General features: G+C 44.1%; 1 protein-coding gene across 5 annotated transcripts in view; it reads left to right on the top strand.

Moving 5' to 3' along the window:
* Positions 1-24,440, top strand: part of LOC138454056 (myosin-10-like) — a 623,027-nt gene that overhangs the window by 582,346 nt on the left and 16,241 nt on the right. For all 5 annotated transcript variants that reach the window (XM_069607013.1, XM_069607016.1, XM_069607014.1 and 2 more), the window contains 6 exons: positions 1-129; positions 3,927-4,015; positions 4,438-4,561; positions 4,865-5,073; positions 10,492-10,600; positions 22,647-22,819. In XM_069607013.1, the coding sequence (XP_069463114.1) occupies positions 1-129; positions 3,927-4,015; positions 4,438-4,561; positions 4,865-5,073; positions 10,492-10,600; positions 22,647-22,819 (833 nt within the window). The remainder of the gene's footprint in view (positions 130-3,926; positions 4,016-4,437; positions 4,562-4,864; positions 5,074-10,491; positions 10,601-22,646; positions 22,820-24,440) is intronic.

Below are 24,440 nucleotides of genomic sequence, written 5' to 3'. Positions count from 1 at the left end.
CTCCAGATGAAAGAGCTGTGGATCGAAGTGGAGGAGTCCCGCGCATCCCGTGAAGAGATCTTCATCCAGTCTCGCGAGAGTGAAAAGCGACTCAAGAGCCTCGAGGCAGAGTTGCTGCAGCTACAAGAGGTTTGTGTGCAAACAGCGTGTCAAGGAAAGGGGTTATACAAGATTCTTCTGCAAAATCTGCCTGGCAGAAATGCAAAGCAGTGTCTAAAGTTATCAAATTAGAGACCTAGAGGCCAAAGGGTAATCAGGACATTTCTAGCAAGGCCGGTGCCTTTGAAGGACTGTAACGGTTGCGGAAAAGTGGTCCACGCATCAGGCAAACCATGCACTGACCCGTTCTCACATTCACCCCACTTGTTAGGCCTATGTTTTCATCAGTACAGTTGGTTGGATCTCTAGAGCTTCCATCATGGGCAATAAAACCAATCCAAATGGCCCAGGGAGGCACCTTCCCAGCCTCATATTTCTTGTCCACCTTAAGCCAAGGTGGCTAATAGAAGAACAAATATTTTTGCCACTGTCATTGTATCCTCCTAAAAAGCATAATATTTCAGCAAGCCAACATCATTACAGAAGAGAAACACATACACATTCATGGTGTTGACCCTTGGTGCCAACTTCTTACTTGCATTAAAGTTAATGTTAAATATCTTTTATAGGGCGCAACTCGCCCGTGGGCCTCAGTGCGCAGCATGTAGGAGGAGAAACAGGAAGTCTAAAAAACCAAAAGGAGACAGGAAGAAGTAAGGAGCTTTGTCATTGGAATCAAAGAGATACATTTTTAGAGATCTCTTAAATGAGGAAAGATCAGGGCAAAGAGGAAGATCAGTGGGCATCATATTCCACATGCGAGGTGCAATAGAATCAAAGCAGGTGCCGCCAAATCGAGTCGGTCTATAGCGAGGCTGCTCAACTCTATTAGACTTGTTAGATCGAGAAGACGGGAGATACAGGGTTGCCTAATCCTTTTCTTCAGATAAGGAGGTGCTCTGCCACTGAGACACTTGTAAGTAAGGAGAAGAATTTTATAGGTGACACAATGTTTAACTGGAAGCCAATGCAGGGATCTACGAGCTTCAGTGACATGATGCCTTCTTGCCAGACCATAAACAACTCGAGAACAGGATTATTCTAAGCCACCTGTAATGAGGCCAGGTTGGACGCAGAAGTGCCTGCAAATAGACTATTTCCATAGTGCGGTTTTGAGTTGACCAAAGCAACAGGGAGGTTAGCAGTATTAGTTGTAGAGAGGAAGGGCTTGATTTGCCTAATGAGGTGAGTAGTGTAGTCACAGGATCTCTTTACCTGGCTTTAGTACTTATTCATAGGCATCAAAATAGACACCAAGAGTCTTGACCCAAGGGCCTAGTTTTAATTGAGGTATCAGAAATGTCAAAGGCGGCATACCTGGGATCTAGTTTACCAAGGCGTTGGGTACTGACCACCATCATAAATTCGGTTTTGTTCCTGTTAAGAGCCAGTGAGTTGTTAATCATCCACTCCTTAATCAAAGTATAGATAGAAGTGATCCTGGACCGATCCCTCTCATAGTCGACAGTCAGCTCGATCAATATCTGGGTATCATCGGCGTAGTTAGTGTAAGCCACGCTGATGCTACCCAGAAGATCGAAGAAAGGTTGAATATAGAGGTTAAAGATGGTGGGAGAAAGGCAAGCACCCTGAGGGACACAGGTATGTCACCAGAAGCAGCTGCAAAGTACTAGTATGCAAAGGTTTGGAGAAAATATGTATGAGCTGTATAAAGGTGCTTCGAGTGGTATGGAGGCAATGGCCGACTCTGGGGTTGGCCGAGAGATGGGATACTCTGGGGTCTCAAATGGCTGCTGTGAGGCTCAGTGAGAGAATTTTCTCCTATTTCTGCTCAACTGATTCTCAGTAAACTTTAGCTAAGTATCCCTTTAGTAGTGTGTTGATTTTTAGAAGTAGCCACTGTTTTCACTCCTGTGGAAGATCGCACGTGGAAGGTGAGAGTGCAGCTGGGGGAAAAATAAGTGTTCAGGTAGGGGACACGAAGGGCAAAGAATGGGGGAGAGGGAAACAGAAATACAAAGAGGGTTAAAGTGGACAGGGGACCAGGATTGTAAGAAGCTGGATAGAAAAAGCGTTCAGGCAGGCCGGCATCAGATGGGGGGAGTATAGTGGAGGCTGTGCAAGAGAACGAAGGGTTCATGGGGGTGGGTAACCTGGAAGGTGAGGGAGGGGGAAAATTCACTGTGAGCGGGGAGGGTGTGGCCACATGGTATGAGTTTTCAGTGGTGGAGCCCATTCCTGAAAGGAATGACAGCAGAGAAAGTGCCGGATTTAAGAGTTCAGCATTGTGGAGGTGGTGATTAATGCAGGCAGCCCCTCCACCCCCACCTCACGGCCATATGGCATAGAACCATTTTACTTTGTGTGTCTAAATGGCTTCCATGAGCTCCATTAAACCTGTAACCTGCCACCATCCTACATTTATTTTCTTTGTTAACGCCGGAGAATATCTGAACACTGCGGTCCTCGCTCTACGGGCTTATAACCTTTTTGAAATAAGCATCTATTCTTGTTTGTATCGTTTTTTTTCGATGCCTTGTTTTTCACAGTCCCATATTTTTGTTGTTTACAATCAGTTGCTTTTTACTTGACCTCCTGACATTTTATGTTTGATTTTTTTTTTTCTTTTCTTATCCTTGAGCCAATTCCTCTAAGTAGGCTTGGGGAAGGGCCCATAGTCTATTGTGTTTCCCAAATGAAGGATTATTTTGTAGGTAGGATCAATTCATGTGGCTTTGGCAATCTGACCCTGGAACAGTGATGTGCATTATTTGCAAGGAGACTGAAGACAGTGAGACTAAATGTCTGGCATCAAAAATAGTGAGAAGTATTCATAGGGCCTTGCCTGTCATTTCATCAAATGAAAAGGAGGCAGCAGGGGAGAATCCTGGCCAGTGAGTCTTCTTATTCTGAAGTTTCTCTCTCCCATTGTCTACGAGAAACATCAGTGCATTTAACTTTGTTACAACACATCTTTGGCCTGGAATTGCCCTTAACAAGAAATCAGAAAGGCACCAGTGGTTGCACTGATGTTCTGCTCTTAAATGCTCTTTCACTTTTTACACACACTAGTGTCAACTTGCTATTTTTCATCTTTCATTTTCATCTTTGTGACTGTCTGCGCTGTTTGCTGCAAGATGCTTGGTGCTCTTGACCTTAACACCTGTCTGATTAGCTCACTCCTGAGTGTCAACAATCTCAACTTTGAGGGACATGTCTGGATCTCCCATTCATTGTGAGGTCACGGTGGCCTTCGAGTTGTCTTGGAAACAAAAATAGGCTTTTGATACAGAGACCGCATTTAGAGAAGAGGAAATATTTGGCTCCAGCAGTACTTCGACTCTTGAGAGACCATTCTTCTTTTAGAGAACAAGCACTGGAAGAGCCTCCACCCCAGCCTGTTTGTCTGACCACCTATCAATTCTGAGTCTGCAAATTCACTAAAGTTATTCTGGGGACGATGATGAGGAGGTGGAGGAACCTGAACTTGAAGAAGACATATAGGGTAGTTTAGAGTGATCCACGCTGATAGTGTCTATTAGACCTGCCTGTTACTAGCCCCACCACAGAAAATCCACCCGGCTGCCTGGCACCATCCACAAGGGCTTGAACCTGAACCAGAGAAGTGGCCATTTAGTCTTTGTGCGAATCCTCCAAAACAGGCAACATTTTCCCGAACTCTCGTATACTAGTGAGTCAGGAAGTTACTATAAAAAATAATGGAAGTTTGCAGTACAATAAACAGCAGTGCCAAGTGAAGACACGAGAGTCCGTTTTCACATGTTACCGTGAAGTTTTGATGAAGCAAGTCAAAATGGTAGATGCCAGGCGTTCTAAGTAGAATTTACACACCCTTTTCCTTGCAGGAGCTAGCAGCAGCTGAAAGAGCAAAGAGGCAAGCCCAGCAGGAGCGGGACGAACTGGCAGACGCGCTGGCAAATGGGGCTAGCGGCAAGTAAGAACCTTTGCTTGTAATAGGAGAGGGTTTGTTTGTAACTGAAGGTTGAAATTTCTCGGTGAGCTGGTAGTCCTCAATCTGGCCGTATCATTCACTCGGCTGGCTTATGTTGTCTAGGACAGGTTCTACAGGAAGGTGAGCTGCATGATTGACATCTGTTCTTTCACTGTCCCTGTGAGAAATGGAGGGCTGTGTTTCCTGTGCTAAATTGTCCTCGCTGGCCCATAGGCCTGCTCTGCATGAAGAACAGTGGACTTCAGCCCCTTATGCTGTCATTCCATCCCCAGCCCCCACCCCTACTCCTGCACCATCATTTTTCTGTTGAGATCACAGGGCTTTGGAAAAACCTTATCTTTCTCTACTCTTGCAGTATTTCAACGCCTCTGAGTTTCACTTTTTCCCCACTTCTCTGATGCCAGGTCTGCATTCCTGGATGAAAAGCGGAACCTTGAAGCGCGAATTGCTCAGCTTGAGGAAGAGTTGGACGAGGAGCAGAGCAACATGGAGCTACTGAATGACCGATACAGGAAATTCACCTTGCAGGTAAACCAACCCCTGTGTTCTAATCCCTTCCTGCCCACGCAATCAGTCTACAGACAGCTCCAGGCATACATAGAACAATACTTTGAGTTGGGATATGGATTGGGAAACAACTCATAGAATTGTCAAAGGTCAATTAATATAGGAGGTACTGTTTAGTCCTTTTACATTCTAATCGAATGGCACGGGTACGGGAGAAGCAGAGTTACACAGCGCACTTGGTGTTAGTTGTTGGGAGAAAAAGACACATTTTCATATGTTGGTGGGTAGATTCTTAGGATGAAATAATGTTACGTTTCTCCTCAGGTCGAGACCATGACCACAGAGTTGTCTGCTGAGCGCAGTTTCTCCCAGAAGGCAGAGAATTCCCGGCAGCAGTTGGAACGCCAGAATAAGGAGCTGAAGCTCAAATTCAACGAGCTGGATTCATCCATCCGGGCCAAGTACAAGATGGCGATTGCAACCCTGGAGGGCAAGATTTCACAGATGGAGGAGCAGTTGGAGCAGGAGTCCAAGTGAGGATATTTGCAAGGATGGGCCTGGATCCATGCTCTTACTCAAGGGGGGTTGCATGCCAAGCTAGATGCAGACTTTGGAGACCAGGGCATCTGAGAATTCATAGACATTAGGGATGGGGTTTCATGGGTTGTTCCTCTCTTTGGAAATGTTCTGAAAACTCTGGGGAGTGTTTTTCCTTTGCTCACTGATCAAAATAAGATGGCACTGCATTGACAGTTCTAAATGGAGATATTGGGTGTACAAAATCAAAGAAAAAAGTCAATGTGGCCATGTTATTTGCTAATAGAAGGTGTGTTTCAGAAATACCTCTAAAGGGATGAACAACTAAAGATTATGTATTTACTTGTTCAGCTTCACATTCATTTGCGCCCCTTTACTGCAGTTGCCATCAGAGTAACCTGCAGAAGGTTTCTTCAGCAGCACTGATGTGTTGCAACACCATCACAGTGGAGGGACCATTTAGTATCAGAGATTACTGTTGAAACGGGACCCTTTGGATCCTCAACCACAGGAATATGCCCATCCCATATTGGTGTAACGATATTGAAAGCCACGAGGCACTACTTCACAGTGGCATGTTTTTATTGGCTCGGGACGCCAAAGGCTGCAGACAATGGGAATAGTAATTTAGTATAAGTTAACAAACAGCTCCCGAATTACACTGTCACCCGTCAAATTCTTCTCAAGGGTCGCAACAAAATCACCATCACTTAGAAAGACCGGAAGATGTCAAAGTTTACAATGCTTAGAACCTGGATGTGTCTGCATGGAGCAGTATGTAAGAACAGAATATTGTTATTACTTTGGACGAGAGACAGAGGGTTTGAAAGTACAGGACCTTCTATATCATGCCCCCAAAACTCCATGCCGTTTTGGTCTTCTTTGAGATCAGGGGGTACTCATTCTCTTTTCCCACTAGTTCCAGTAGCCATGTGATGGTGGCCACACCATCTTTCTGTTTGCTGGGATGTTGGAAGAGACCCCAAACAATTGTAAGGTGACCCTTGTGTAAAAGAAAGCCAAAGAGGTGTATCATCGAACGGATAGAACACCCACTTATCAGTGATGCTCGAGAGATTCTGAGTGGTCAGCCTTTTCTGGTGAACGGAAAAAGACATCAATGTCTAGCCAAACTCTGTCTGGGTAGTTTGACTGAGCAGCAAGGGACATGTGAGAGTGGTGAAGGGTTCACTTAAGCACATAGAGAGTCCTATTAACAATTAATAGACAACACCCAATCTGGCGGGCCGTATCGAGGATAACGACCTGAAACTCAAGGTATAGGCCTGAGCGCAGCAAAAGCCTTACCAATGTGCCCCGATTCCATTACCACCTGATACAGCCCGCTGGATCAGGTGTTATTGCTATTAGCACCAGTGATTTTAATCCAGAATCCTGAGGTGCTAAGATCAATATATTTTGTTTCAATGAACTGGACGCCTTTCTGCGTCCCGTTCATTGAAACAAAAATACTTACTGACATGGATCTAGAAGATACGGAACCCCTTTAAAATGTCCATGGCAGCTCAGGAGGCTGGAGCGGCGGTTGCACAGCCACTGCCGAAAGAAATCAGGAAACTGGCCGGTGGGAGGGGACAAGAGACCTGAAGGAGGGTTGGGGAAGATGGCGCGGCGGGAGGGGCAGCCATGCGGTTGCTTGGAATACAGGCTTGCAACTTGGGATTCTGCCTGCGATCCAAGCAACTAGATGGTACTACACCTTTATAAAGGCATTCCCTAGCTAGAAAAGAGTGTACCAGTGCCCTAAAGTCACAGGTCGCAACGCAGTTCTCTTGAGAAGGCTTGGAGTCTTTTAAGAGTCAGAACAAGTGTTGCAAAGCCAACTGGCAGTGTGTAAGGGTCTTAAAGTTAGAAAACATTTGAAGAAAAGTTCTTAGCTGGCCCTCTCCCAATCACACCATATTAGGGAATGCCTAGGGGAGGATGTTTGACCAGAACTCCACTGATCACAGTTGTCAAAGGAGAGGTAGGGTAAGGGTGTTATGCCCTTTAAACCCTATGGAGGTAGGGGGATAGGAACAGGAATGGTTACTCATCCTCTCTACTCCGATTCTCTCAGGGATCACAGTAGAAGTTCCTGAAATTGCTGGGCTCCCTTTTCTCATGACTTGGTTCCGTTTGGGGAGGTTAAGGTGTCTTGAGTGCGGAGGTAACTTTTGGTTTCAGGTTTTGGGTCTGGCTAGTTCCGATGGATCGATTCTCTGTACTGGACACATGGACACCTCTGCTAGGCTGAAGATGGGACCACCATTTAGGACGATGACTCCAGATGTGCCCCAGGACATGATGCAGGTGGCCATCAGCAATGGACACTCCAAGGAAATGGTGGAAGTTTACTCTTGTGGCAGAAACTAAGAAACTGGTCCTGCCTGGCCCCTCTTCGTTTTGGAGAGCTGCAACTGCAGGGAGAGGCTTCTTGTTTCACAATTTGAGGATCTGCAGAGTCCCAAGGCTTACCTCAGGATGACGATTGAAGCAGGGAAATAGCTCAGAAAGAAGTTGGTCAGCCCACAGCACGATTCCGGGACACTTCAGAATTCTTCCAAGGGCAGGATATTCAAATGGGGGTCATGGCTAGTAGTTCCGACCGCTTCAAGAAAGGACGCAAGCCTTCTGGAGATCAGAAAAGCAGCAGGGCCTTGTGAGGATGGTTGAAGAAAGCAATTCTGTCTGGATTCCAACAATGAGTTCCAGGTCTTCAACAGGATGCTCCTATTCATAAAGGTCTTTTCTCCATCGATGATCTGTTGATTGGCTGCAGGAGTCCCCTTTCGATCTGGTGATACGAGCTGGAGTCACCCCTGAAGCTTACTAATAGTAAGGATCTGCACCTGTTAAACTGGCATGGGATTTCCAATCCTGTACAGCCTCTGGCAAACACAGCTTCCCAGCAGCAGACACAATCTGGCATGGATGTGGACTGGAACCAGACAGTCTGAGCCCCCACATCCTGCCACAAACACATACCGCTGCTTTGTTCGGGAAAGCTGAAGCTTTCCCCCGTAAAGGGCTTACCATATATGGCAACCCTGGCCTTGTGAGTTCAGAAAGACGGCCAAACTAGATTAGGGCCAAAGGACAGGTGAAAATCTCGTGGCACGGCCATTTTAGAGTATATAGTGCTCTAGTTGGCAGTACGCGGTAAAATGCAAAAGTACACAAGACAATACAAACGAAAATGGTAGATAAGTAGCTGCTGCCACCAGCCCGTCCTAAACACATCATGCAAGTTATCACAAAGTTAAAATTACAAAGTTATAGGCGCACACAGTGTCCCTGCGGCATCTTTCAGTACGGTAATGTATGTAGGGAAAAATGAAGAGAGAATTTTAAAATGGAGAACAGAGTTCTCCTGCATCAATAATCATAGAGATGGAACAGTTCTCCCTAAACCGATGCGCTTAGCAAGGCAAGTGAAGTAAAAAGGCGTCACTTGCCTCCAAAAGTCTTAGCAAGTTACAGACAATAGCAACAAGTTAGGGGTCCCATTGTTATGATGGAAGGAATGCAGCAAAAAGAAAGCCTTTCCAAACACTCCTTATGCATCAGGTAATAAGGCAACCGGTCTTGCGGCAATTCACTAGATTAGCCATTACAAACGGGGAAAATCTGCAGTAATTGGTCAGCAGACTTCAAAATTGTGTTTCCGAAGGGTTTAGCTTTCGTTGCTACTCTATTAGTTGTACCTCTGGTAGATATTACGTCCATAAAGTTTTACACCATATATGATTAGGTTTTGGGGGACGTGGGGTATAAGCCATAAGGAAGTGTGATTTTTATTAAATCAGCTTCTTTGGTGTGGGAACTACTGCTATGTTGAGCGCTGCAGGGGATTGCAACTAAAAAGTAAATGGTGATAATGTGAGATTACTGTTGAAAGTCAATCAGGCATATTAAAAAGTCTTTATTTTTACTATCATTTGAATTTGAAGACAATAAGAAGCATTCCAGAGTGATGCTAGTGTTCAGAGATGCACACAGTGGCCAAGGAAAAGGGGCACTAGAGAAACATTTCAGATGAAGAATGTCAGTGAATCAGTAGAGGGTGAAGAGAGTGTGTCGCCACCTATCTATTTTGTGATGGGTATGCTATAGACAATAGACCAGCGAAGTTAGTTAATTTGCAGGGATATGCATATAAGTGCCATGTTGTAGGCTACAGTCCTAGTAAGATATCTCATTAGGTTAATGTCTTTGCTGCAGACATGAGTGTAAATTCTGGACATAAAGGGTTCAGGTTATTTCAGGGGCACCTCAGTATTCTCTCTGTCTGATGTGGGTAATATTTACAATACAAACAGTTTGAAAAGTCTCTATTAAAAGGTATATATGAAAACAAAGTGCATAATAAGCAGTATTATTATAATAATCATGATTCATAGCTCCTGTGATGGGAAGGAGATTATCTAAGAGGCTCACAAATCAATGCATTGTCCCCTGCAGAGTGAGGGTTCCCTCTTGTTCATGGAAAGACATTGCAGACAAACAATCTCTTCATTGTTTATTGCGCCCTGTGTCATTGTGCATTTGCGGCACAAGGGCGGCTCCAGTGGAAAATGGGTCCTAACGTTCATCTAGAACCAAGGGGGAACCCAGTGGAGTATTAAACATTCTTTCAGATGTGTTTGTGTGAAAGCAACTAGGCAGACATGGTATTGGGCACCCAGAGAGAGAAATCGGTGCACAGTAAAAATAACTGCAAATTTGAAGAAAAGAGAAAATAAAGTGGCAAATATAACGTTTACTGAAAATGACCCATTGTAAAAATGAAGAAAGCTAAAATATCCAAACTTTATTATTACAATTACACAAATGTAAAATGGATCAAAACAAAAGGGGAAAACAATCTAGGCTGATATCAGTATGGTTTAGAGAAGCTAAGAAGGGCAGAGTAGGGTTGGAATCCTGTTTGGGGTGTTGGTCGGGGGTGCCCCCCTTTGGGAATGTTACCTTAAAGACTGGAAATAGGTATATGCACAATGTCGATGCGGCTTTAGCTGGGGGTAGTACAGAGTGGTCTTTGAGATACCGTTAAATCAATAAGAAATCAAAAATGCATGTTTTAAACAAATGCATTTTCTCAATTTGTTTTTTGAGAACAAAGTAAGAAAAATATATTTAGTTTTTATTTTCCTCATTTAAGTTGTATTCATTTTTAGACTTTACTTTCAGCTTAAAATTAATAATTTTTATCTCTTCATTTTAACTGCTTAATCTTCAGTCCAGGTTATTATTCCCAAGATATTATAACATAGAACAGATAAACCAGGGTCTACAAGATCCACCTTGCCTAAAACGACTGCCCCAGAGCAAAAGCGGATTGAGGGGGCCAATAAAGCCCTTAAAACCCCATCATAAGCTTTGACCATATACCTGTGCTTCATTCAAAACAGGGAGCGGATTCTGTCCAATAAATTGGTGCGCCGTGCTGAGAAGAGGCTAAAGGAGGTTATCCTGCAGGTGGAGGAGGAGCGCAGGAATGCAGACCAGTACAAGGACCAGGTAGGTTCTGCATTCTGGCAAGCCCCCAATTAGGAGTTATTTATTTTTTAAAAGGAAAAAGAGGACGAAAGGCTGAGGAAACAAATTGAAACTGTAATCCTTTGGGGAAATGATCAAATTAAATGATTGTTTCACATTCTATTAACAGTCGATGACCTCAAAGGAGGGTCAATGGCATGTAAACAAATAAACACCGCTCAGAACTATTATTATGTTTATAATTGTTGCTATTATTTATATTATCATTGTTAGTATGAATAGTCATTTTAATGTTATCACTATTCTTCTCTATTTTGAAATGTTACTCGTGTTGCTGATAGAAAATGCCATTATCAATAATAATGCTATTAGTAATACCTATGCATATTGTTTACGAAGAATGGATCAGTGAAAACATCTGGAGCCCTTTTTGTTATTTTGGATCTTTTTTTAAAGGGCTTCTTAAAATTAAAAAATACAGAGAATTTTAGTTTCTGATGGATTCCTTCCTTCCACGAATTCCTCATCTATGATATCCTATCCAAAGCACAGCTCTTCTTCGGAAACCTTTCGCCACCATGAGGTACAGTGTGGTTCTGCCCGACGCCTCTACACGCCCCCGCTGGACATGTAGTTGGGGGCCAGTATACATTGAGATGCCGCACCCTGGGACTTTAGTTCCTTTTACCCATGCACTCACTTCGGTAACACATGCTTTGATTATTCTAATTTGTGTTCATCATCATGCCCGACACAACAAAGGTTTCCTTTTTCAAACCTTACATGTATAGTGGCCAGCAGATATTGGTATCGGATCGGCACAGGATTTGTCTCTGCTGCTTGAGCGAGGACCACAACACCCAGAACTACATGCAGTGGTCGAAGTGTGCGAAAAAAAGTAATGGAACTATGTTCCCTGCTGACCTGCCCCCGCTCCCCTCACACCCCAACCCCACACCCCCGCCCGCATGCAATCCAAACCCCCAAACAAACACCCTTGCTTAAGGGAATGTTCAGTGTTCAAGGGAAGTATCGGCTTCTCCCTACACTTTTAGTTTAAAACAAAACCATTCCGGAATGGTTTCTTTTGAAAATAAAAGTATAGGAACGGTACAAGTTCACTAAAAAAAAGTAGAGGAGCATCGCTCCCACCCACTTCGACCACTGACTACATGTCATGCCAGTCCATGCACCCAAAGCCTCTCTGGGAAAGAGTGGCAAAGATCTTCACCTATGTCCAGAAGACTAAGTTGAAGTTACGCAGCGCCGAACATCAATCCGAGGAAAGATCGCCCCTATGCAATGAAAAGAAGAAAGATTAAAAAAAAGCATTGCAGGTGGTCTTGTTCCCCAAGCGGATCCTCGCACTGGCATTCCATGCATGAAGAAGAGACATTGCTCCAGAGAATCCCCAGAGAAGGTGTCTCTGGTACCCTTTCCAACTCAATCCTCTATTGGAGACTTTTTGCTGGAGGATGCTGACATCTTTGCAAAGGCGACAGCTTCAGCACCATTGGCTTCAGCGACAGTGCCAATGGCCTCAGCGCTGACTGGACTCACCGCATCTGCTAGGACTGGCTGGGCACCTGCAGGGGATCACTCCTGAACACATACAGGCTTCGGCATGGGCTTGGGTGCAAAAGAGAACGAAGCACGCCGGTGACGTCAAGCTCTGCCTTCAGGCATCGAAGTCACAGCACTGGCTCCGACTTCATCCTCTGCATCATCAGCGCCAATCACCATCGTAGATGCCATAGCTCCTCTGGAATATGCCCCTCACCCTGCCCTTTGGTTTGGAACCTTTAATCTCCAAAGAGGAAAGACTTTGGAGAGGAGTTTTACAGGGAAGGTGAAGACATCCAGGGGGTCGTCTCTGATCTCTAGGAAGACAGTAGTCTGGACACCACCTCCCTAAGCTGAACATGCTTCCAGCCCCCATCCCGTTATGCCTCAGGCATCCATCTAGAGATTGATTGCTAAGGTGGATGGTATTCTGGGGTTATCCGCTCCATCTAGACCTAACATTCAGTTAAAATTGACTAACATCCTGTAAGAAAGGACCCAAAAGGGGAAACCCTGCTACCTTTAAATGTGGAGGCCCTTGTACTGGAAGTGTGGGAAAGGGTCACTGCTGCGCCTGCAGGTGACAGGAAACTGGCTAGAAAGCACTGTCCTGCCCCCTTGGATCCAGCCTTCTTGTCCACTCATGCCTCCCCCAAAAGCTTTGTGGTATAGGCTACAACTGCTAACCTGAAGTCATCCACCTACCATTTCCTGCCTCCTGACAGGGACATTAAGAGATAGGACACCTGGGGGAAGAAGATTTTTTTCATCGCATAGCCTTGCCCTCTGTGAAATCAACACCGCTTGTAACCTCGCAAAATTCTCTTTTGCTCTGTGGCCCGCAGTAGCCACTGCAGCAGATCCCCTCCCTAAGGGAAAATGAGAGAGGGCTTACTGTCTATGGGCCAGGATGGCAGAGCGGCCTCTAGTCAGATTCTGCAATCGAGACTGGACACAGCTTATTGTGTTGCCCGGTTCATTGCCACGGGTACAGTGGTTAGGCATCCCCCCTGGATGAGTAGGTCCGGCTTCGCGCATGATGTTCAAGTTAAGCTTTTTGACATGCCATTTGATGGACAGAACCTGTTTGGGGCGAAGGCAGATACTGCCCTTCAGAAACTACAGTCCTCAAAGGTTACACTGAAGTCCTTCAGTCTGGGTGTCCATCAGCCCTCCACTCCTTGTACTTCAGCCTCCTACATCCCAAGCAGTCGAGGTCAGCTGTCTCCGGGAAGACTACAGATGCTTCTAGAGGGAAAGGGGTTAGGGGTGCCCCCATAGATGGTGCGTTTGCAACCACTATTCCCTGAGCACCAAAAAGGTGCAAAACCTGTAAAGACTTCTTCCATGGATCCCCTTTGGGGGGGGGACATTCCCTGTTCAGCGCAGAATGGTACAGGACCAGATCTGATGCTTGGGCCTTACAGGTAATTCAACAGGGCTACTGTCTCTTTTGTTCAATGTCCTTCGGATAATTGCCCTCACACCAACACCTTGCCTCCGGATCACATCCTCCTGGCGGCGGTCCATCTGTTTCTCTGAAAGAGCGTGACAGAACTGGTACCACGCTCGGAATGAGGCAAGAAGTGTTATTCACCTTTTTTTCTGGTTCCAAAAAAGGATGGGGGTTTACGTTCAATACTGGATCTGTGGATGCTGAATTTGTATCTACTGTGAGAAACTTGAGGGTGTTCTCCTGAGTAGAGCCCTGAAATCCCCTATCACAGTTGGATCCAGTTCCTGGGGGTGGATCAGTGGGCGAGGATCACCTGGGTAGGTGAGACACAGTACTAGGCCGAGGTAGAGGCGGACTACATCTCGGAGGCTATAATACCTCTGCCACGCTTCCTCCCATTAAATCTATCCTGCCCAAATCTAACAACCCCTCCATGTCTGACCAACCTGGTAGGAACTGCCTCAGAACGAGGAGAAATTACCTCTCCCTAATACCCTAATAATCCTAGTCATTCTTCTTCACGTCCCGTGAATTATTATTTTCTGAACTCCCAGTCCGCTTCGACCAAACACTACCGTTACCACAATTCCCCTTGTTCAGTTCCTGGTAAGAATTCTGGTCATTCCCATTAATTTTACAACTCTTACAAACCCTACCTTTCTGAGTTGCCTAACCATCTTCTTCCCTATGACACATTTTCCCCTTCCTATCCCGTAGGACACTCAAAAACGCCTCTTATCGATCAGAACACTTTCGCATGACACACTAGAGAACGGACTAACACCAGAGCCGTTTACCTGACATGTCCCAATACAAGGGTCAGGCAAAGTCAGGCAATTGATCAGAATCACACACACCTGACGGCCCTTTCCCTTCCCCTCAGGGATAGAAGGTGGAGCAAGAGAGCACAGTACGAGCAAGGCAGATAGCACAACAATATATATAAACTAAGAGAATGCCAACCAGCTACCTTTCGAGTATCCACACCAGAGGACAACAAAATTGGGGGCACTAAATCTAAGCAAAAAATACATTTGCTAGTTTCAAGTCACCCATGTGCTACTAACATCACTTATGATACAAATTGTCATGTGAATGAATGTAAAGATAAAAACTGTGGATTTATTGTCTCTCTTTTTACTTGATTTTTTTAGATGTTGTCAAGATTTGCCAATGTGACCTATTGGTCTGTTTTATGACAGAGTTATACATAATAAATATGAGATATTTTTGTTAAAATGGAGCCTCCCATCTCTTTATATTTGCTAAAAGATTGATGGTGTGCCTGTACACTTATATGGTTTGAGACGCATTTTTGTTTCCTCTGTTGTGGATACTCGAAAGGTAGCTTGTTGGCATTCTCTTAGTTTATATATTCTGTACTTAGTCCTGGTTAGCACAACAAGACAGCTAACCAGGCATGAGAAGGTGAAAGGTGGCAGGAATCGATGGAATGGTGAGGAGAGAAGTGACCTTGCCCTTTTCGTCCCAGGCCCGTGGAACCTTTGGGGAAGAGAACCTAAGACCGGGAACAATAGCACAAGTGTCTTGCAGCAGATGTCAATGGTATACGTGGCAAGCCTACACCGATAAGCAGGAGCGAGGGAAGCTCCAGCGACCATGGTATTGGCCTTGACTCCAGTGAAGCCGAAAGCCAACGGTTCATCACAGCTAGTGAGGCGAGGGGAGAACCGGTAAAAACCGGACTGTGTTGAATGAGAAGCGCAAAGTGGCAAGTTTGAACCAAGTTCAATGAACCATGAACAACTGTGAAAAATGTTAAGTGTTAAGGGGAGACCAGCTGGAAAGGGAAACCAGCACAACGTGGGTGCTAACACGAGAGACTGTGGTCAATCCCCATCCGAGCGAACTACTGGTACCAGAAGGCTCTAGGGCAGCCGCCAAAAGAAGTCAAAGTGGTCATACAGGAGGTCTAGCAAAAGCCCTGTACAATCAAAAGACTTTGATCTACGAACAGTAAAGAAAGGTAAGGGAAGTGAATCCTGCAAACTGTGTGAAAGTATCTAGCCATAAGTGAAAATAAAGAGGGGTCAGCGCTCAGAAGACGGGGAACCAGGAGTGAGCCACTATCACCCTAATCGAGAGCCATAGTGAACTCGGTGGAGGGAGGCTAACGGTCGAGAGTGGTTGGAGCCCGGCAGAGGGGGATCCAAGGGAAGAAAGCTAGGGAAGTGAATCCTGCAAACATTAAAAGTGAATGTAAAGATAACGTTGGCAAGAGTGAACCCGACTGAGGGATGCTGACGAGAAGGGGCAAGTCTAAAGTCCCAGGAACAGTGCGTTAACAAGAGTGAACCCGGCCGAGGGATGTCCACTGGAACTGTTTAAAAAGACATTAAGATTTGTGAAAAAAGGAAAAGCTGTAGTGAACCCAGAGAAGGGAGGCTGAAAGTAAAGAAGGGTCAAAGCCTGGAAGAGGGGGACCCAGGGGTGAAAAGTCCTCACCCAAAGTGAAATCAAGAAACAAACTTAAATTTATGTTGAAGGAACTTTTGTTTGTTATCTGCGTCAGACCCTCGAAGGCAAGAGACTTTCAAGAGAAACGAGACTTGGCCAACGAGGCTCCTGATAAGCTGGAACGGAACTGTCGACTCATGCTTGGGGAAGCTCGAGTGTGTCCTGTGCTCTAAGATCCCATCTTACCCCAGCTCAAAACATGGGGAAGGGTGATCCAAGCTACTGCATCCTGACATATTATTTAAGAACACTGCTTTCTTTCCTTGATAATCACCCCACACCCTTTTTAGTATTAGTTGTAAGGTTTGGCAATGGGTTTCTTAGTAAAGGCCCTTTATATTTTGACACAACTCCACAAGGACTGCCTTATTTTTATTTGATGGTTAAGGCTTGCTCCCATCTTAGATTTGGGCTTAGAATAGAGTTTTTCCAACCTGCATACAGTTTAATAAACACCCTTTCGCTGTGATTATCTGTGTCTATCTTTGCTGTTGTCACCATGAGTTCTTCACACTATGCAAGGAGAAATTCAAAATGGTTACGCTAGCCCAGATACTGCAACCCCTTGAACTGCAGGACTGTTTGGTTCCATTGGACGCCTACTTCCATCTGCCCATTCTTCGAAAGAACAGGAATTACCCAAGGTTTGGGGTTGGCCAGCATCATCACCAGTTCAAAGCCATGCCATTCAGTCTTTATTCAGCTCCCAGGGTTTTCATCAAACTGCTAACACTGGTGGCAGTTCTCCTCAGGAGGGAGAGCATTAATATCTATCCCTACCTGGATGACTGGCTCATCCGAGCCTGCTCGGCAGACCTAGTGTCCGAGCACCTGCTTTGTACATGGTTCTACAGCTTGGGCTTTTCTCTGAACTTCACAAAGTCTCACCGTCCCAGCCCCTCTGATTTATTGTAGCTGTCTTGGACACTCTGCAGGGTATTTACTGCCCGAGGACTGAGTGGTGAACATTGCTGGATGGTCAATGTCCTCCAATCACAGGGACAAGTCCGTGCCTCAGCCTTTCTGTGTCTACTAGGCTTCATGGTCTTTTGCATCCCAGTGGTTCAGAAGGCACAGCTCCACATGAGATTGATTCAGTAGCTCCTCCATTGCCAGTGCTGGCAAGTTCAGGGCCACATGTCATACCTCATGCAGGTTTCGACCCAAGTGACTCAAGAACTTGCATGGTGGGCCGTGAGAGACAACTTTCTGTAAGGTGGGTTTGGTCATCCCTGGCCCCAAGTGATTGTGGTCAGTGATGCATCTCTGAGAGGTTGGGGCACTCAGTGAACAGACTTTGGTCTCCATCAGAGTCTCTGGAACCTATCTGATTGCTGTATTTGAGAGCGATCCGGCTGGGCCGGTCGCCTTCTTCCCCTCTGAAGTGCCACACTCTGGTGATCCTGATGGACAACACAGTGGCCATGCACTACCTCAACGAGCGAGGTGGAGTGGTGTCCTTTCTGCTATGCAGAGAACAGTATGACTGTGGTTCTGAGCTCTGGCTTCTTTCTGACAGCTGCCCATCTTGCAAAGAGAGCATATTTGTTCAAAGATAATAGCTGTTTTAAAATCTTTCTCTCCTGTATCTCTAAAACATTTGCGCCTTATAGCCCAACAATTCCACTCCATACAATGTTGCTGCTCTTGCCTGGCCTTATAGACCTCTACTGGCGGAAGGATCTATCTACCCCGAAACCTAATGAAGAGCCTATTAATAGCACCCAACTTCTGGACCACACTGTCAATTGCCTATATGTTTCTTCTACTTTTTTTAGGCGAATCGAACCCAAAGATAGTCAAAATATTTGACTTTCTTTAACGGTTCACCCTTAAAGCTGAAGGTAACGCTTGATGTTTTCTGTTTATGGCTGACATGGAGACTGTTTTTGACAAATTCACACTAAGGCAGTGTTTATCGCAGAAGAGGCTGAGGATTTCAAGCAGAGTGTTGATTCAGCTCGGGGTCTTCAAGATGAGCACTGCATCATCTGCATAGAGTAGGATGCCAGTTTTGCTACCTCCTATTACTGCGGCATCACAATCTGGATACTTTGCGTGAATTATCCCGATATTCTCCTGTGGTGTTCCTCAGGGTGCCTGCCTGTCACCTCTATTGTTCAATATATACATGTGCCCCCTTTTTGACCAGCTGGACAGCGTCGGTATCAAATATACCAACTATGCCGATGACATCCAGCTGGTCTTTGAACTCTCCGTTAACTTTGAGATGGATTCCATTTTCATTAATGATAAATACAATGTGATCAAGGAATGGATGTCGGTAAATTGCTTGGCATTGAACAAAGAAAAAATGAGGTAATGATTTTTGCCTATAGTCAAAGAATAAAAAAGTTAGACCCAAGGATTAGCCATTTCGCTATATCCGATTGTTATCCCAATAAGTCCCTTTGTCAAAACACTGGGTTTCATTTTAGACTCTGGGCTAACAATGAAGCAACATTTTAGCCATGTCCACGATGTCCTGTGCCTATGTTAACAAGCTGCTTAGACGAATAAAACCATATTTGTCTTCTGATGACCTCTCTTCTTTGGCCACAGCGCTGGTTAACTCTCAGCTTCACTATTGCAACAGTCTCCTCGCCGGCACATCAAAACATAATCTGAAAAGCCTCCAAATTGCCCAGAACAGCGCAGTAAGAGCTGTTTGCAATCCGGATCCATGGGAGCAGGTCTCAGACTCAACAAAAGCACTGCATTGGCTCCCTGTTAGCCAACGCATCACTCATAAAATACTCACTCTGACGTACAAATGCATGGCTGACAAGGCTCCTCGGAACCTCAAGAACCGGCTTTCTAAGGCAACTATGGGCATACCCTTCGCTCCAGTAGGGCCAATAAACCTTGTGTACGGAGACACAATCTGAAAAGTGTTGGTGGCACCTGGTTTCCAGATTATGCTTCAACGTTATGGAACTCTATTCCCCTTCAAATTGGGAATCTTCCTTGTCTCTAGCTTCAAGAGAGCCTTAGAAACACACCTCTTTAATTCCAGCGATTAGTTTTTCTTCCCTTGTCTGCCTGTTCCCTGGCTCGATCACCCTTCATCTTGTTGGACCAGGCTTTAGTCTTCCTGCGCACTGAGGCCTTTGGGCGTGTTGCGCATTATAAAAATGAAATGATAATAATAATAATCCTTGTCTGACCCCAGCTTTTACTTCAAATGGATCAGTTACATTCTCCATTGGTTCCATATCTGACTCTAGCCTTATTCTCACCATATAATAGTTTGATATCTGCCAACAGAGCACTGGGAATCCCCAGTTTTCCTAAAAGCGTCCGCAAGATCGCTCTATCAACACTGTCAAATGCAGCTTTGAAGTTTACAAATACCATGTGTTAGAACATTTTCCTCTGAACTACATATCTCTGGATTAGAGCAGATCCAATGAAGGCCTGTTCTATAGTTACAAACCTTTTCCTAAATCCTCCCTGAAAAGCTGTCACAAGGTTGCTACTCTCTACCCATTCTTCCAAATGTGCCAAAATTACCTTGGCGTACATTTTTTGTGCACTGTCCATGAGTGAAATTGGATGTTAATGTGCCGTTAGAAGAAATTTGTATGGCTGTAACTTAGAGTACCGTACATACATTAACAACACTATTCTGCCGATACCCAGACAAGGGTTGATTCACTGGTGGGTGAAGCAGTACTTCAGCATCTTCTTTCTGTGGGTTGTATCTGCTTAGAATCACATGCGCCCACCCTACCTCCCTGCAAGGAAGGAATGGGACAGTACAGAAAGCGTCATTCACATACTTCATTGCATTCCAACCTATACAGACGTCATGACAGAAAAACAAACAATCTAATGATGTCTATGTGCGATTTTAGTGCACTTCTCAGTGTCCCTTTATCTGAACTTGCAGCATGTGACTGGGTATTGGTGATTTAATTGGGCCAAACCTCAATCTAAGCATCTTGATGATCAAAATATATCATAAGTAAGTGATGCAGTCCGCCTCACTCTTGTATCTCATAACTGAGCTTGTCGGCAAGTAATTCTGGTTGCTTAGGCTTGTCAGTCTGGCTTTAAGAAAGGGGTTGGGACATCCCTAAACAATTATTTATTGGCACTGTTGGATAAGCAATCGAGATTGTGTGGTAGATCGATTTTATTTTTTTAGACTTCTTGGACATCTTGAAGGCTTTTAATTGTATAAATCGGTCTAAACTTTGGCAGAAAATGTTGCTTTTGGGTCGCCCGCCCGCCCATCCGCCCTGGTTAGCATTTTGCCCACTCTTCACAAGGATACAAGAATTAAGATTAGGCATTTCATCAACAAACCCACCCACGATAAGGGCCGCACATTAGATTGGATTTGGAAATCTTGCCGGATTTTCAATGCCCCTTGCCCTTGGTCCGTGCACCATATTATCGACTTCATCATCCAACACCCTAAGAAACCAAAGTCCACTGCACTGCCACCTTTGTTGGCACAAAGCTCATGCAAGCGTACTAAAGAATGCATCTTGCCATTGCTTGACACGCCCAATCTAGCCGCCTTATTCTAAGGATCTGAATATTTTGGCAGACATCTATGTCTCAACCCTAACCTCGGCAGTTTACACCCTGGCCCCCCTAGGTCCCTGTAGAGCTAAACCTATTGGGCACATGAACTCCAGGTTCACCCCTGACCTCATATAACTCCGAAACTTTAAATGGACTGCAGAATCTGGGTGACACACAACAAAATGGTGAAACACATGTCGAGAGAAGCATAAGATGTGTGATTAAAACACCTTTGAGAGACTTTAATCTTAGATTGAATATCATTTACTTTAAAAATTAGTATTTTTTGGGAATTTATCAAAAACATGCATATGGAAAACCAAAATATGTGAAGAGTTGTGAAGTAACACTATCTGTAAAATTGGAACAATTAAAAGAATACTAGCTTATCATCTGATCTTTTCATAAACTGTCTCTTTTGTCTGGCGCATTGAGAACAAATCACAATATTTTTCTTTTGTCTGATAATTAAATAGTGTGACAGCCACACTCCATTGGGAAATTTCTCTGCTTGACAACCACCCATACAGTGAACTTAAAAAAGGAGTCGCCAAGGTTTAGCTTTGTTTGGCTGCATCTTTTTTCATTATATTTGTGACATGGTCCATGGTCTGCAAAAGGTGAGGGCCAATCCTCCAAGCATTGGTTAGACTCAAATCCAATAATTAAACTGTCGACGACATGGTCATTTGTGACCTGACTCCGATTGGACTCCAAAGATCTCTGGAGTATTTAGACCTATATTTGTTGGGCCTAGATTTACATCTAAACACGGCTAAACCAAAGTCTTTGGTATTGAATGCTGAAAAGTTCCAAAGGAATAGGTTTTATGGCACATTGGAGGTATTGACCTTGAATTGTTAATCATTTCATATACTTTGTGAGCTATATAGACGCCAAAAGGGAAAAGCTGAGCATGTATAACATTTCTAGAGCCTTCTTTCTATCTGCTGCTAGAGAACTGTGTCAATTTGATTTTAAATTCAGTCATTTCTCAATTTGACCTGTTAGGTTATATTATCAAACATTGGTGCTGAGTTTCATCTTAGACCAAGAGGTAGCAAGGACTAAATCAGAAGCCATGCTCTGGCGGAAAGTGTTTTCTTTTCCTGTGCCAGTTTCCATGCCAGCAATATGTCTAGAGATGGGTATGGTCTCTCTAGAAGTCTGGGAGGACTGGAAAATACTGCAGATTTATAAACGTATTCTATCCCTACCGCAGGCATCATTATTTATAAAACTTCAAACTGAATTAACAAATAATCCATGTAAAACGTTGATGTCATGGAAAGTAAAATGTGATCAGCTTTTAATGAATATTGGTTCTACTGTGGAAGAACTGTGTGCAGCCCCAAGGAAAACGAAACAAAAACTATTTAGGAATGACTGGATTTTAAATAGAGACATTTTAATAAGGTATACTTGTTTTAATGACCATTTTTGTTGGTCTATTAAATCTTATAATGTATTTGCACCTTACCTGATGAAGCATCCCTCGTGTGATTTTAGAAATCATGTTTTATGGTTCAAATTAAATGAGCTCTTTATTGCTGATGTGGTAGGAGTTGGAGTTCGTATTGCAAAGGAAAAGAAACTGTGGTTTTATTGAATGTGGAAACTCTGAAACATTTATGTATTGAATGCTCTTGCTTATCTGAAAACCGTAGAGAAAAATTTAGTAGATTTCTGCACTGTCCTGAAAACATCTGACCTGTTCTGTTCTGGGTCTATATATGGAGAGATTTATTTTACCACTGCTGTACTTTGCGCTTTTAAAGAAGATGTTATACATTCTCTGTTATTTGAATGTTATGCATTGTTTTGTTTGTAGGATGTGCGAAAAGCTTTTATTCTTAAACTGTATTGCGCGGTAAATCAAATGAATAAAATGTAAAAAATAAAATTTAAAAAAAATTGGGTTTTTCTATACCAATGGCATCATCAGACAAGTCTTTGATTGGTTATAACCAGCGGGGTGCCAACTCTCTTACTTAACCATGAAACCTGATTTGCCTTTTTTTCCCATTCCAATAGATGGAAAAGCTACACATCCGCATGAAGCAGCTAAAGCGGCAAGTGGAGGAATCTGAAGAAGAGGCCACCCGTGCCAATAACAACAGGCGCCGATTGCAGCGTGAGCTGGAAGACGTAACTGAGACGGCAGAGTCCATGAATAGGGAGGTTACCAACCTCAGAAGCAGGCTTCGGTAAGGACACTGTGCAGTGCATTGCGGGGCAGACTGAAGATGTGTCAGTTTGCCATTGCACCCACCTCAGTATGGTATCCCGTTGCTTTCTCGACAGTAATTACTTTGTGGCAATTTACTACAAAGTAACTATTTCGAGAAATATGGGTATTTATGGGTTATACACGGGGTGGGAGGGGTAGTAATGAAGGGGAAGGAAGGCATGGGGATGACCCCAAAACTAAAATAAAACATTTAAAGTATGATTTCGAAGTAATTACTTTGCAGTAAATGACCACAAAGTAATTACTACTGATGAAATGGAACCCCCAGTACAGTGACAGTCCTTTCTTGACTGGTCTAACCTCAACCCCTACATTTTTGTCCTAGTTGTGCCCATACATTGAAAGTACTGCCCCATAGTCTATTATCTTACTTGTCTTGCTAGAAAAATAACAGGCCCTGCTGATCCTTAAATGATCATGTATAGAAGGATGTCTTGTTTAACCCTGATGTGTATTGGAACTGATGTGTACCAGAATGTCTGAAAGGTCTAATTGGAAAATTGTGCTTCAAAATGTTGTCAAGACGACCGGTTGCCTTGCAGGTTTGTTCTCGTCTACCTTGCTGTATATCTTGTGGGCTAGGCGGATAGCTAAATAGATGACAGTTGCACTGATAGCAGATACCTACTTTGATGAATTCCTGGTTTTTAGGTGAGCCTAGAGGAACATTTTTCTAGGTGACAACATTTCTATCCAGACAATGAACAGTTGGTTAAATATTATTTAAATGAGTGGCTGCTTTGGTGGGTGCCTCCAAAAGCGAATGCCTCGATAAGCTGGTGGCATGTTGCGAAGATGCCTAGTCGAATGTACACATGGACGGTGGAATTCCTAGTTGACCGATGGGGATGATTTGCCAATGATTATACTCTTTGCAAATAAGTTCCATCAATGTCAGTGCATGCCTCGAAATAGACATTTCATTACTTTCAGTACTCAACTGACCGTTCACCCTTGCTCAGAGAGATGGTTTTGTTTTCATCAAACTGGAGCAAATCCACCTTGAGTTTGAACAGAGCATAGATGTTTTGAACACACCAATAAAACTAGAGGCTGAGATCATGTATGTTATGGTTACCATTATAGTTCATAAACTTGGCATGACTGCGTAAACAACTTCAGGGGTTGATGGGAGAGCCGTTTAAGTTTGGGGTGTTTTCAGTGAGGCTTTTACAGACCAAACTCAGGTCTTGACTCAAATTGAGATGTGGATTGCCAGACAACAAGGTTGGGACTGGGTCAGAAGTATTGTGGAAACAGGATGTAAATCCACTCGTTCAGCTTTGAACAGTATATACATATGAATTGTTAAGACCCTAATTCTACCTGTACCACATTAAACCTCACATTAGCATATGCTGTTTTATTTATGCAACTATTTTTAATCAGTCACTACTCTTCTTCATCTTCCATCCATGTTTACACTTCTTGTTTTGTGTTCACTTATTTCTACTTTTCTCCTCTTCATCCTGTCCATCTGTCACTCATCTCTTCACCCTTCAAACCAACAGGAAGCTAGAGCGACTGCAGCGCAAGTATGTGGGCCCTCCACCCACCTGCATGAACGGTGTGCTGGC

This window comes from Ambystoma mexicanum, chromosome 1p (assembly GCF_040938575.1).
Source record: "Ambystoma mexicanum isolate Mex_15411 chromosome 1p, UKY_AmexF1_1, whole genome shotgun sequence".
Taxonomy (NCBI): domain Eukaryota; kingdom Metazoa; phylum Chordata; class Amphibia; order Caudata; family Ambystomatidae; genus Ambystoma; species Ambystoma mexicanum.
The sequence above is the reverse complement of the archived record's forward strand: the minus strand, read 5'-3'. Positions and strand labels throughout refer to the sequence as shown.